At 49.8% G+C, this 12,832-nt stretch overlaps 1 protein-coding gene across 1 annotated transcript in view; it reads right to left on the bottom strand.

Annotated features, from left to right (window-relative positions):
- LOC129068629 (phospholipase A and acyltransferase 3) overlaps positions 1-9,171 on the bottom strand; it is a 30,673-nt gene extending 21,502 nt beyond the window's left edge. Inside the window, exons 1-2 of the mRNA XM_054570992.1 lie at positions 9,080-9,171; positions 8,540-8,617 (exon numbers count right to left, since the gene is read on the bottom strand). Of these exons, the coding sequence (XP_054426967.1) occupies positions 8,540-8,554 (15 nt within the window). The 5' untranslated portion in view covers positions 8,555-8,617; positions 9,080-9,171. The remainder of the gene's footprint in view (positions 1-8,539; positions 8,618-9,079) is intronic.
- Between the last annotated feature and the right edge of the window lie 3,661 nt (positions 9,172-12,832).

Raw genomic sequence — 12,832 nt, 5'->3', positions numbered from 1 at the left:
CCCCAGGAACCGTGGGGACCGTGGGGACCGGCGGAAGCAGCAGGAGGGAGCTGCCTCTCCAGGGCAGGGCCGGTCCAGGCAGGACGGGCACCAGGGCCCTCCTACACGACACAGGCCGTAACAATGGCAACGCTGAAACTCTGCAACCACGGGATCTGGGAACAAAAAGCCTTTATTCTCCCCACAAAAGCAGAGTTACAAAGAGCGGGGTCACAGCCATTTCCCTTAGTAAGCAAATTAAGGAACAATTGCTGACCTCCAAACTTCACACTGGAAAAAACGACCTGAACAGCCATGAATAAAAATCACTTTAATAAGTTATTCTACATCCATAGGTAGATACAGCCATTAGAGAAAACACGGTGGGCTTATAGGAAATAATCAAAACCAGTAAGTTGAAAAACATGACCCCCATTCTTTGCTTAAAATACATTTTTATACATTTATAAAGCAAAATGTATGATAGACTCTGTATGATTTGAGGAAAATACACTGAACTGTTGTATGTTGCATATGGAGGGGCTTTGGACTCAGGGACTTGCACATTTTATGTTACATGATTTAATTAGCTTTTTACCAATATGAATTACTTTCATAATAAAAATGTTTTTAAGATTTTTAGATGGGCAAAATTCTCTCATGTTGATGAATTTGGGTTTTTAAATTGGAAAAGGTGGGCGTTATCTATCACCTTGAAACTAGGTGATAGAATTGGGGGTACTTTGTTTTTCATTCTTTTCTAGTTTTCCAAAATGTTTAAATATACATATATTTGTTTTAGAATCAGAAAAAAGAACTTAAGACTTGACAAACATCAGTATGTTCAATTTTGCAGTAATTCATATAATTACTATTATGGAGCAAAATAAATACGCACAGCAAAAAGACCAGAAGGGTGCACACCAGCATCCTAACAGAGACTCCCTCTGGGTGCTCAGACAAAGGTGGCATTGTGATTTATTTTGCTTCCTTCTATTTTTCTGTATTTCCCAGATTTTCTGAAATGAGCATTTTTAAGTTCATAGCATGCTTCCCAATATTTTATTATGAAAAGTTTTTTAAACACACAGTTTGATTTTTCAAACGTTCAAAATTGAAAGCATTTTTAGTGAACGTCTGAATACCTACCCCCTAGATGTTACTATTACGTTAATATATTTGCTTTATCACAAATAGGTCCACCTAGTCACTCCTCCTGAATAGCCCTTGAAACTCTCCTTGTAAAGTTCAGCGATGGGTCTTCTGAGAGGCAGAGGTAAAGCGCTGAGGGAGCCCAGGACAATGACAACAGCGACAATGGCAATGAAACAAGCATGCCCCGTGCTGCATCTCGATGCTCTAGACCTCCCTGGTTCCTGCCTCCCAGCCCGCAGCCTTGAACCCTGGCTGTGGTTCGCAGACAGGAGCCTGCACACAAATTACCGGATGGGGTTGCTGGCGTGCACATAGAACCACACACACACCCCGCCGACCTCCTGGAAATGGTGGAAGTGGCCAGAGACACCCCTCGAGAGCCCCTTCACCTGGGGGAGCCCCGACTCATTTGCTTATTCACTCAACAGATGCCCAGAGCTGGGCCAGGCGGCGGGCACCACCCTAGGCTCTGTCTATGAACAAAGCAAAAACTCCTGCCCACGGGGAACCTTTGTTCATCATCAGGGAGAGAGACACCCAAAAAGGCAGTAGTAAGTAAGTCAATCATCTGGAATATTAGAAGAGATACCAAATAAAAACAATAACAAAGGAAGAAAGGAAGGAAGGGAGGAAGAGAGGGAGGGAGGAAGGGAAGGGAAGGGAAGGGAAGGGAAGGGAAGGGAAGGGAAGGGAAGGGAAGGGAAGGGAAGGGAAGGGAAGGAGGGAGAGGTAGCAAGGAGGTGGGGGAGGGAAGGGAGAGTGGTGTCACTGGGGCTGGAAGGCGCTGGGATGGAGGCAGGGGGTGCAATATTAAAGGAGGGGTCAGAGAAGACAGACAGTGGGGCCTGCAGATGTCTAGAACATTCTTTTGTGGACACAGCCTGAGCAAAGGCCCCTGGGTAGGAAGGTGTTTGAGGAGCAGCCCAGAGGCCAGGGCGGCTGACATGGAGGGGCCAGTGAGGGCAGGGACAGGGGAGGGGGAGTAACAGGTTCTAGATTTCTTTGAAGGTAGAAAGCTGACTGAACGATGGGGGCGTGGAGGAGAGAGAAGTCGACAGCGACCCCAGGGTTTCCGCCCCGCGCAGCAGCAGCTGAAGGGACAGGCTGGCCTCAAATGTCCACCAGGTAGCCCACTGGAGAGGCTCAGGGGGCAGCTGAACACAGGGGTCTGAGTCAGGAGAGGGCTGAGGTGAGGGTCCCGGGGGGCCTTCATGGGAACAGCTCCGACTGGGAGTAAAAGCCTGGCCAAGCGGGTTTAAGAGAGAACGAGGGGAGAGGAATGGGAGGTAATGCTACAAAAGGCAGCGCCTGAGCGTTTTGCCAAGCTAAGCAGGAACGGATATGTGTCGGAGGCAGAATTCAAACCCAAATCCGACATTCTCCACCCACACACTCTCCTGCCCTGAGAGCGGCTGTGGCGGAGGAAGTGGCCTCCAAGGGGACGGCAGGAGATAGGTAAACACAGCGGGGGCAGAGGGTTCTAAGGAGCAAAAGCACAGCATTCACAGTGCTTTGTGGTTTGGCCGGAAGAGGATCCCTGAGGGGGAGCCTGAGGCTGACATTTGTTTCAAGCTTCTAGGTGATTGTCCTGGACAGCCGGGAGTGAGAACCACAGGAGAGGGTGTCTGAAGGGACCGGGGAGGGGACCGAAATGTCAGCCTGAGGTGAGCAGTCATAACTCATTTTGCAGGAAGGAACCTGAGGTTGAGAGAGATGAGGTCACCTACCCAGGGTCAACTTGGAAGTGGTAATACAAGAGCCTGCTGCACCGCCCCCTACCCCACCACAAGGAAAAGAAAACAGCCTTCTAGCAGCTTCCACTGGCTCTGGTCCTAGTCCCTGCCTAGTAACCCGCCTCCACCCTGCAACCCTGCCGCAGGGAGGGCCCCTGGCTGGCCGTGGGCCCTGCACAGGCCTGGAGGGGAAAGTGAGGGCACCTTTAGAAGGATTTTCAGCCCAGGGGTTGAAACACAACAAAAAGAATGTTTTAAATTTGAGGTCACTAAGGAAGTATTCCAATCCACCCACACTCGGCCCCATTCATTGTCAGGCATCTGCTATTTTGTTTTCTTAAACGAAATACTTCAGGCGTATAAGAAATGCAGGAAGCAGGCTAATGAGCATCTACCTGCTCTGTGTTAAAGTCAAGCTGGATTTAGTTTTCAGAAACAGCAGACTGATTACAGGCGCGGGGCTCCAGAGCCAGACGCCCTGGGTTCAAATCCCAGCCCTGTTACGTACTAACTAAAGAGCCCGCGGCAAGTTCCTCAACTTCCCCCACCTCCTGCCTCAGTGCCCTCGGGGGCCACACGGGGATGATTTCAGCATCTGACTCCTGACGGTCTCCTGAGAGTCAAATAAGTTCATCCCTATGGACACTCAGCAAATGCCGCCTGGCACATTGGACGCGTTCTATAAATGGCAGTTTTTGCTGCCACTGTTGTATTTTTTGGTATTGACTTTATTGGGATGACACCGGTTACTAAAATTATATCAGTTTCAGGGGGCCAATTCCAGAACACACCACCTGTATATTGTACTGTCTGTTCACCGCCCCAGGGGAAGTCTCCTTCCATCACCACCTGTGCCCTCTTTACAGTCTTCCCTCCCCACCTTTTCCCTCTGGAATAAGAGGGTTTGTTGTGGCTTATTTTGCTTTTTCCCTTCACTGTTTTCACCCAGCCCCCCAGCCCCTCCCCTCTGACAGCTGTGGGTCTCTTCTCTGTATCTTTGAGGCTGTTTCTACTTTTTTTGTTAGTTTATTTTGTTTGTTAGCTTCCCCGTATGAGTGAAAGCATATGGTACTTGTCTTCCTCTGACTGGCTTATTTCACTGAGCATGTTCTCCAGGTCCACCCATGCTGTCGCAAAGGGTAAAATGTTCTTCTTTAAGAAAGTGGGACACATGACCTCTTCCCTTGCCAGCTGCTGGGAAAGGGACAGCGATAGCGCCAGCAGGCACCGGGCCCAGCCCCAGTGGGGTTCCACTGTGTAAAGGGACCACAGCTTTTTTATCCACTCATCTACTGATGGGCACTCGGGCTGCTTCCAGATCTGGGCTCTCATAAATGACACTGCAAGGAACACAGGAGTGCATGTATTCTTTCGAATTTCTTCAAATAAATCCCCAGAAATGGGGAATCTCTGGGTCGCAAGGCAGTTTCATTTTTAATTTTCTGAGGCCAGTCCATACTGCTTTATGGAAGTCCGTGCTGAGGTAAGTCCATACGGCAGTGGCTGCCCCCGCCGGCTCCCCGCCCACACCGCTGGGCTCCGTGTGACTTGGGAAGGCCGCGGGCAGCCCCGGGAATAGCTGGAGACACTGGCGGAGGTTGTGAAACCTACCCTGGGGGCAAGTTCCTCTCCTGGCGCTGCCAAGCATGGAAATCCCTAGCCATCCCCTTCATGTCTGGACAGTCCGGGGAAAATGTCTAGAAACTGGTGATTTAAAAAAAAGAAAACACTGAAGTCCCAGGTGGGTGCTGAGAAGGGACTTGCTGTGGGGGAAGTGGGAGCTTCCGTGACGACGTCTTAGGAAGAGAAGAAACCCGTGAGGAGTTGGGTGGCAATCGGTCACCTAACTCCTCACAGAGGCCGCCCTTCCAGAGCAGAGGCCAGTCCAGCCGCAGCCGAGCCCTCCCTGCAACATTGCTGTGTGGCCTTTAGGAATCACTTAACCTCTCTGAGCTTCTCTGGTAAAACGGGGCTGTTAAGACCTAACAGGCAAGGTCTGTGTAAGAAATAAATAAGGTAATGGGGGAAAGCTGTAAAGCCCCTCATGCCTAGGGGACGGCTGAGGCCCTGTGCGCCAGGCTGGGTGGGTGCAGGGCGGAGGCCCGACTGCCCAGGCTCCCCGGCCTCAGGCCCAGAGAGAAGACGGAGGAGGCAGGACACATGACCCCTTCCCTTGCCAGCCGCTGGGGCAGGGACAGCGATAGTGCCAGCAGGCAGCAGGCCCAGCCCCAGCAGCCCAAAGGTCATGGGTATTCAGGAAAAAGGAGTCAAAACTCCTCTGCCTCCCAGGTTCTAGCCCTCCAGGCCCCAGGCCGGTTCTGAGTGCCCACCCCACCCCTGTGAATCAGGACCACGCTCCAACTCCTCTGGAAACCACTGCCCGCTGCCCCACGAGGCCCTGCTGGGGGGGGTTTCCCCTCATGTCCCTGGAATCCTCACAGCAGCCCCATTTTGTGGACCAAGAAGCAGCTTAGAAGTGGGAAGTAACTTGCCCAGGGTTGCAGAGCCCTCCAGGGCGTAGGGCCAGGATCCCACAGCAGATCCACCTGAATCCAAGGCCAAGTTCTTTTCTACAACACCAAGTAACTCACACGGAGGTCCCGGCATCCAATGACAACCCCACAGCACACTTTGCCTCTACATCACCATACTCTAGGCCTGAAATCTTCTTGGCTGTCCACTGGCAAACTTCTACTCATCCCTCAAAACAGGTTCCACGTTTCCACCTCCTCACGGCCGCCCTAATACACCGGCCTGATGTTGCTACTGCCCCTCAGGCTGCAGCCCTGTTGTCCAATGGCCACAGCTGTTGGGCTTAGCCCATGGGAAGCAGAGATTGGTTTCCATGCCCAGCCCGCCGGCGAGACTGGGCCGCCAGCCTGACACATACACAGTTCCCAGCAGAGGCTGGTGGCCCTCCCAGAACTGAAGCGCCCTTGCTCTTTGAGGAAGTTCCTCCCCTCCCTGCTCGGTCAGGACAGCAGGCAAACGGAGGGTCAGGGAGAAGCTGAGAAAGGAGTCTAGAAAGTCAGAGATCAGAGCACATCCACCAGTTTCCTCCCATTACAGAGTCTCCATTTCACATGGATCTTCGCTCCCCGGCAGCAGCTGCTCAACAAGACACAGCGTTAAGGACCAGTGGGTGGAGGAGGGAAGGCAGAGGCTCCTGGCCCACTCACTCTAAGCACATGTGGGACACAGACAGGACAGACACGTGGACACACCAGGCTTGGCACTGACCAGGAGGTGTCACGCACAGGCTGGTTAAAGGGCTCGGAGAAACATGGGCCCTGTGGTAGACACGCCACAGCCTCTCTACCCCAGGGAGGCCTGGGAGCTGCTGGAAAAACAACTACCCGGTGCAGCCCTCCGAGCAGGCAGGGACACACCTGGGCCGGGGCGGTGGCAGCCACCGTCCCTGGGTGCAAATAAGGGCGATTTGTCCGCAGAGAATTTTAACAGTCCTAAGACACACCCAAAGTCAGCCTCCTGTTTATTATCGCTCCATGCCAACAATTTTAAAAAGCATCAGTGATAAAATACTACTCTCCCCAAAGCTATTTTATTGCCCTAAGGTTCTATTTCTGCAGATCTAAGTTCTATCTCTGAGATTTAATTTTTTATATATATATATATATATATATATATATATAATTATGAGCTTCAAATTAGCCTGTTTTTATTTCTTATTCTTTAAAAAACTTTGTCTTCTATGTGGAAGATCAGAGAGCATCCAGTTAGACGGTCAGTCAGCCCCTGACACACAGCTACACGCATCTGTTCCGACAGGAATTTCCCGAATAGCTCAGCACGGTTCAAAGCTCACCTTCGACAGGATTTGTAGCGCCAACCCCCGTGACCCTACATGTTCCTGTGCTGAAACAGAAGATAAAAGGAGTCTGCTCTCCCAGTGCCAGGAGAAACCCAAGTAGAAGTATTTGAAAGCCTGGATTATTTTCACCAAGCACTAGGCTCTCATTCAAAAGCAATGGGTTACCCAAGCATCACCCTCACTCAGCCATTTTCTCTGATTTTTGCAGAAGAAAAACGTGGGAGAATTTTGCCAAATGAGCTAAAAATTTATGATGAATTTTCTGGGGGAAATGTTTTAGTGAAAATGTTTCAAATGGGGAGATATTTAAGAGCCACCAGAATTGCCTTTTTTAAAAAAGAAAAAAAGACTGTAGGTAGTATTGCAATCTCTAGAATGTATTACAAAATGGGGTTTTTAATGAATCTCTGACAAACTTATCCTAATGTTTAAGGCTTTTCCTCTTTGTATATCTGTTGTTTCACATGAGAGGAGCTCTTGAAATTAAAATTAATGAAGCGTTTTTCAATCAACTGTGAGCAATGATGGACTGGCAAATCTAGCTCTACCAAATTTTGAGCATTAATATGCAAAGAAGATCATTTTTTATTAGTTTTAAAGAAGATCAACTTTGACAAAGTCATGGACAACTTTTCAGAAGTTAAAGTTCCGAAACAGAAACTGTAATGTTAACTTATTTCTGTGACCAACCTATGTGTAAGAGTAAGTTTTTTTCCTCAAAAATACATTAAAGCAATTAAAAACTATTAATCCATTACTTTTTTCTATTTTTCTCTGTAACATTTACTTTATTTTTCATATCTTATTTTTTCACTGGCATGAGCTCATACACGAAGCACAACAAAATAAAATGTTTATTGTTTTTCTGGACATTATTATTATTCATTTCATCATTATTACTGAAAATAATGTTGTCAGATGAAGGAAAGGGATATTTGAAAATGACCAGTCCAGGCATCAAATATACCAGGCACACCCTGATGCCAGGCCCTTGTGAAGCTGTTTACGTGGATCAAAATAATAATAATAATAGTAGGAGTCGTGAGTAGTTTGTATGTGTGCAAAGCATCAGTGATAAAATACTACTTCGTATGATAAAATACTTATGTCACTTCGTATGACGTAAGTATTAAGTCATAAAATCTTCACTGTTGGAACCAGAATGGACTTGAGACTTGAACAAAGTTCCACAGCGCAGCGCCGGGGGAACAGCTTGATCCCCGAGGGCCTACCGCAGCAGCCAGCTCTCTGAACCTCTCTGCATCCAGAAGTGCCAAGCCGAAAGGAAGCCTTGGCTGGCCCCTTTACAATTTCTGAATCACATCACAGTTTGTAAGAATGGAAAGTGAAAGCTCGGAAACGGATGACAGGGCGAGTCAGGACATGCATGAGCTGAGACCAGAAAAAACCACTGTGATCAGACCCCCAGTGGAGCCTGGGGTAGCAGGGGCAGCCGGGCCAGCCCCTCCCTCGGCCCCAGAAGCCAGTCCAGGTGTTCTGGTCTGGCTCAGGAAGGCAGCAGGGGACCTCTGTAGAGTCAGGTGTATGTACCTCTCTGCCACCTCTTCCTGCAGGTCTTGCCTTTCGAGGATGGGGGTTGGTTTTACACCTGCCCGAGGAAGTTCGAGTACCTAGGCCACTCCAGCAGGTGCCTGCTGCCCCACATCTGCCATCAGGACAAATACAAGTGTGGCCCCACATCCTCAAGGATCCTCCCTCTGCCCTGATAACTCTGGCTCCAGGATGAGCCACCGCAAACACACGGCCCGCAGCCCCAGTCCGTGCCCGCCCCACGCTTAAAATGGGCGCCCCACATTTACAATGGGCGCCCCACACTTACGATGGGCGCCCGCATCTTCTTTCCTGCTGTGGACCCTCAATTTCAGGCGGGAGCTTGCCTTATCAGCTGAGTAAATGCCTGAGGCAGGGAGAGGAGGGGTTCATTAAGTCATTAACAGATAGTAGCGTCCCCAAGACCCCAGGGGACGGTGGCTTCTGGCAAGGAGACCAGGAGGTTGGTCTCCAATCCCTCCGGGAGCAGCCGGACCCCTCCCTTGCCCTCTCCGTGTCCTGCCTGAGGCTGTGACGGGACGAACCCCTTGATGGGGGCAGGGGAGGTTCACCAGACACCCCAGAGGCGGGGGCGCAGCTGCGGGGAGCGCTGTGAGAGTCGCCGGCCAGGGGCGCCGCCCCGCCGGTGACAGTCGGCGGCCCCTCCCGGCCGGCGGTGCCAGGAGGCGGCAGCCGCTCCCGAACTAGTTTCCTCTCGCGTCACCCAACTTCTCCGACTCCCACGTCTCCCGCACCGCGCCCCGGACCGGGAGGGCCACCCCCAGCATCTCACTCTTCCTTCAGTCCTGGGAAGAACCCCTTCACCCACCTCGCGAATCTGGGAAGCAGTAGGGATCGCAGTTGCGAAGAGGCCGGATTTTAAGGCCACCGAGTCCGGCTTGCGTGAGGTCACCTGGCCCCTCCCCGTGTCACTGGCTAATGAGAGCTTCGCAGAACCGGCAACTGGGACAGGCCCGGAGGCCTCCCACGCACCAGGCGCCTCCCCGCGGAACCCGCTCCAGGGCTATTGCCTCCGCACCTCGTCTACGCGGCCGCCCTACGTTCAAGAACGTAGGCTTGGCCCCTGTACACACCGCACTGAAGTGTAAGCGGCTTAACTTTCTCCACTAGAGGGGGCTTACAGTTTAAAACCATATTAAATTTTAAAGGCATTAGAAGACGAGGGTCTCGCAGAATCAAAGTACCTTTAACTATTGGGTCTTGTTTGCTTATTTTTACAGAGAGAAAAACATCACTTTGATATATTTCTTATTAATACTACTTACTGGTTGCTTCCTGCATGTACCCTGACAGGGATGGAACCCGAAACCTTGGCATATCAAGCCGATGCTCTAACCAACTGAGCTACCAGGCCAGGGCCTTAACTGCTGGGTCTTAAGCCGTTAGCTATCCCCCGAACGCTGGCACACAGCAGGTATCCCATGTATGAATGAATGAATGATCGGGCTGTGACTCCACAAGAGTAGAAACAGCCCCTGTCCTCTCCCTGTTCCCCCCACTCCCAGCCAGCAGTGAGCTTTGCAGTCAGGATGCTTAGGCCAAACACTGGCCCTGTCACTTGCTAGCTATAGGATCCAGGCACCCTGCCCTCTGTGAGCCTCAGTTTGTTCATCTGTAAAATGGAGTAACGATGACACCGTACATACAACATGTAAGATGATATATAAAACTACATTCCCCAAAGGGAGCCCTGGCTGGTGTGGCTCAGTGGATTAAGCACCAGCCTGAGACCCAGAAGGTCACTAATTCATTCCCTGGCAGGGCACATGCCTGGGTTGGGGGCCAGGTCCCCCGCTGGGGGCGAGCAAGAGGCAACCGATGGATGTTTCTCTCAAACATCGATGTTTCTCTCCCTGTCTTTCTCCCTCCCTTCTCCTCTCTCTGAAAATAAAGAAAATCTTTTAAAAATAATCAAAAAATAAAAACTCCCAAAAGGAGAGCCAAAAATGGAACGATCTTATAAGGCGCCGAGCCCCATGTCAGGAATGTGGTGAACTGCCTCATTAACATGAGGAAACGCATGCACTCATCAGCATTGCACAGTACTCTCCGGCTTCCTGCCAGGGAGAGTCAGAGGCAACAGAAGTCAACACCAGAGCCTTCTGTGCACGACTACACACCCAGCAACGGGACGTGCACACTGAGCAAGTGACCAGTTGTAAAGTTATCCAAACCCAGGATGGAGCACTTCAATTTTGCTCAAATGTCACATCCCCTCCTTTCCCCCCCCGCCCTTTCTTGTCCTGTTTCTGTGCCAAGAAAAACAAAAAGCATCGAGAGGGGTAGAGATGGCAGGGTTGGCCAAAAACTCCATTTAGCTTTTTTCTGTAAAAGACACAATTTTCATTTTCACCCATAACTTTATTGATTTGGATATTTGAGTATGGCAGCTATCTCCCACTATTGGCTTCTACTGGGTAGAGGCCAGGGGTTCTGCTAAACATCTTCCAATGCATAAGACAGCCCCACAGCAAAGAATTATTTGGCCAAAATGTCAATAGTACCAAGAAACTTCACAAACCATTTTTGACATGTTCCATCAGTCACAGCACCTTCTCCATACACTCGTTTCAATTGTGTTTTTCCCTTTCTTGAAATAATAAAGCATAACATGCCGAAAATGTTGCGTATTTCTTCCATTTTCAATATTAAAATGGCTGCACAAATTTACCAGTTTTGGTAAGTTTAAATGCATACTAATTTGACAGCTGTCACAATGCAATCTAACAACATTGTTTCAAATTAAGTTGAAGACAACTTAACTAAGCACTACTAGAGCCATCCTACAAAAAAAACTAAACGAACTTTTTGGCCAACCCAATATATTGTTACCTTTCAAGCAGCTCTCAAAAGACAAGCTCTGTAAGAAAGGCCCGGGGCCTGAGGAGCTACCACACGGGGCCAGCACCATCAGCAGGATCGTCCTTAACCCCATTTCACAACATCCCCACCCTGCGGGTGGACGACCATGCCAGCATCCAACTGTCGCCTGCCTCTGAAGTCTCCAGTCTTCTCTGCAACCATAGTTACATAGCCTCGAATAGCTTTATAGTCTTTTCTGCAACCATAGCAACCAGGGCTCTGTCATAGGAACCCCATGACAGAGGAATGTATTAACTTTTAATTGTTTGCAACCTCTCCCCTCTCTGCCTTCAGAGGAAGAGGATGATTCCTCCACGGGAAATCATGGCTTTGCTGAGTCTCCGAGGAAGAAGTATCTGAGAAAGTGGGAGGAAATGGCACAAAGCTAAATGCCGTGTAGGGATTCTGAGCCGGTAGCTGAGAGTGGAGGAAGCCAGGCCAGGACAGAAGAAAGGGGGCTTGGGGAGAGGGGGCAGGCAACTGTAGCATTAAAGGGACGCTGTAGCCCTGGCCGGCGTGGCTCAGTGGGTTGAGCGTTGTTCCGACTCCTGGTCAGGGCTCACGCCTGGGTTGCAGGCCTCGACACCCCCACCGGGTTGGGGTGCAAGCGAGAGGCAACCAACGAATGTTTCTTTCTCACATCGATCTTTCTCTCTCTTTTTCCCCCTCCCTTCCCCTCTCTCTAAAATAAATCAATAAAATCTTTAAAAAAAAAAGAGTAGGGGAGGCTGAGATGCTCATTTACACACAAGGAGCAGAACCATGGGTGCATTTCGTAATAACATGCGGGTTTCTGTTGCTTAACAGCAACTCTCAAAATGGGAGCTCCTCGGGGAAAGGTGCTCTGTCAGCTGCCCGGACCGGCTTTTCACAAGTGCCCAGGCTACTTTGGTGAGGCTTTGTGAACACGTTTGCTCTGAAGAGAAAAAAATCAGACTTTTCTGAAAGAAAAGGAAAATGAAATATAACTTCCTCCTGAACACCCCCATCTCTGAAACCCCTCAGGTCCTACTGAGAGGCATGAGCAAATCCCTGTTGAGAGACCCTCAAGAACTACTGCATTAAGTGTTCCGCAAAACCCCTTCTACTTCCCCTTAGAATGTTCCTGAAATGTTCCAGACTCTCTCATTCTGCTGTTTGTTAAATGACCAGTCCAGGGAACTGGTAGCTGTTGTGGACATTGCTTTTTGTCTGTCCAGGGGTCTTTCATTTGGTGACTATGGGGTTCTGGTGGAGCTGCCAATCACATTACCCTAACACCCTGACTAGAGACCCGTGACCTACATCTGGCTGGTTATTGTGCCCAAGCCCCCAGGCTAGTGATTGGCCCTGGAAGGAACATATGCCCCAAGGCAGACCAATCGGAAGCTTTCTCTAGGACGAAGCTATATATATATACACACACACACATATTTTTAAATAGGCAGTGGGTCAAAAAAACAGTGTCTATCCTCTGGGGATATAACAGTGGGATGATGTAAGCCTGGAACCACTTGCGCCTGCCTCCCCTGCAGCACAAGGGAAATCTTTCTGTCAGAACAGATGATTCCGCCACTGCAGACTTGAGAAAACAGCCTGTTGACATTTGATTCCTTCCAGCACCTTATGTCATTTTTACTCCTAGACATCTAGTTACAAGAAACATTTTCCCAGTTACCATCCCTTTTTAAAAAATGTAAGTCCTCTCTGGCTGGTGTGG

The sequence above is a fragment of the Pteronotus mesoamericanus genome, unplaced genomic scaffold (genome assembly GCF_021234165.1).
Source record: "Pteronotus mesoamericanus isolate MK-2021 breed Mesoamerican mustached bat unplaced genomic scaffold, CSHL_Meso_final contig_214, whole genome shotgun sequence".
NCBI lineage: Eukaryota > Metazoa > Chordata > Mammalia > Chiroptera > Mormoopidae > Pteronotus > Pteronotus mesoamericanus.
Note: the sequence above shows the minus strand (reverse complement) of the source record. Positions and strands in the feature narration are given on the sequence as shown.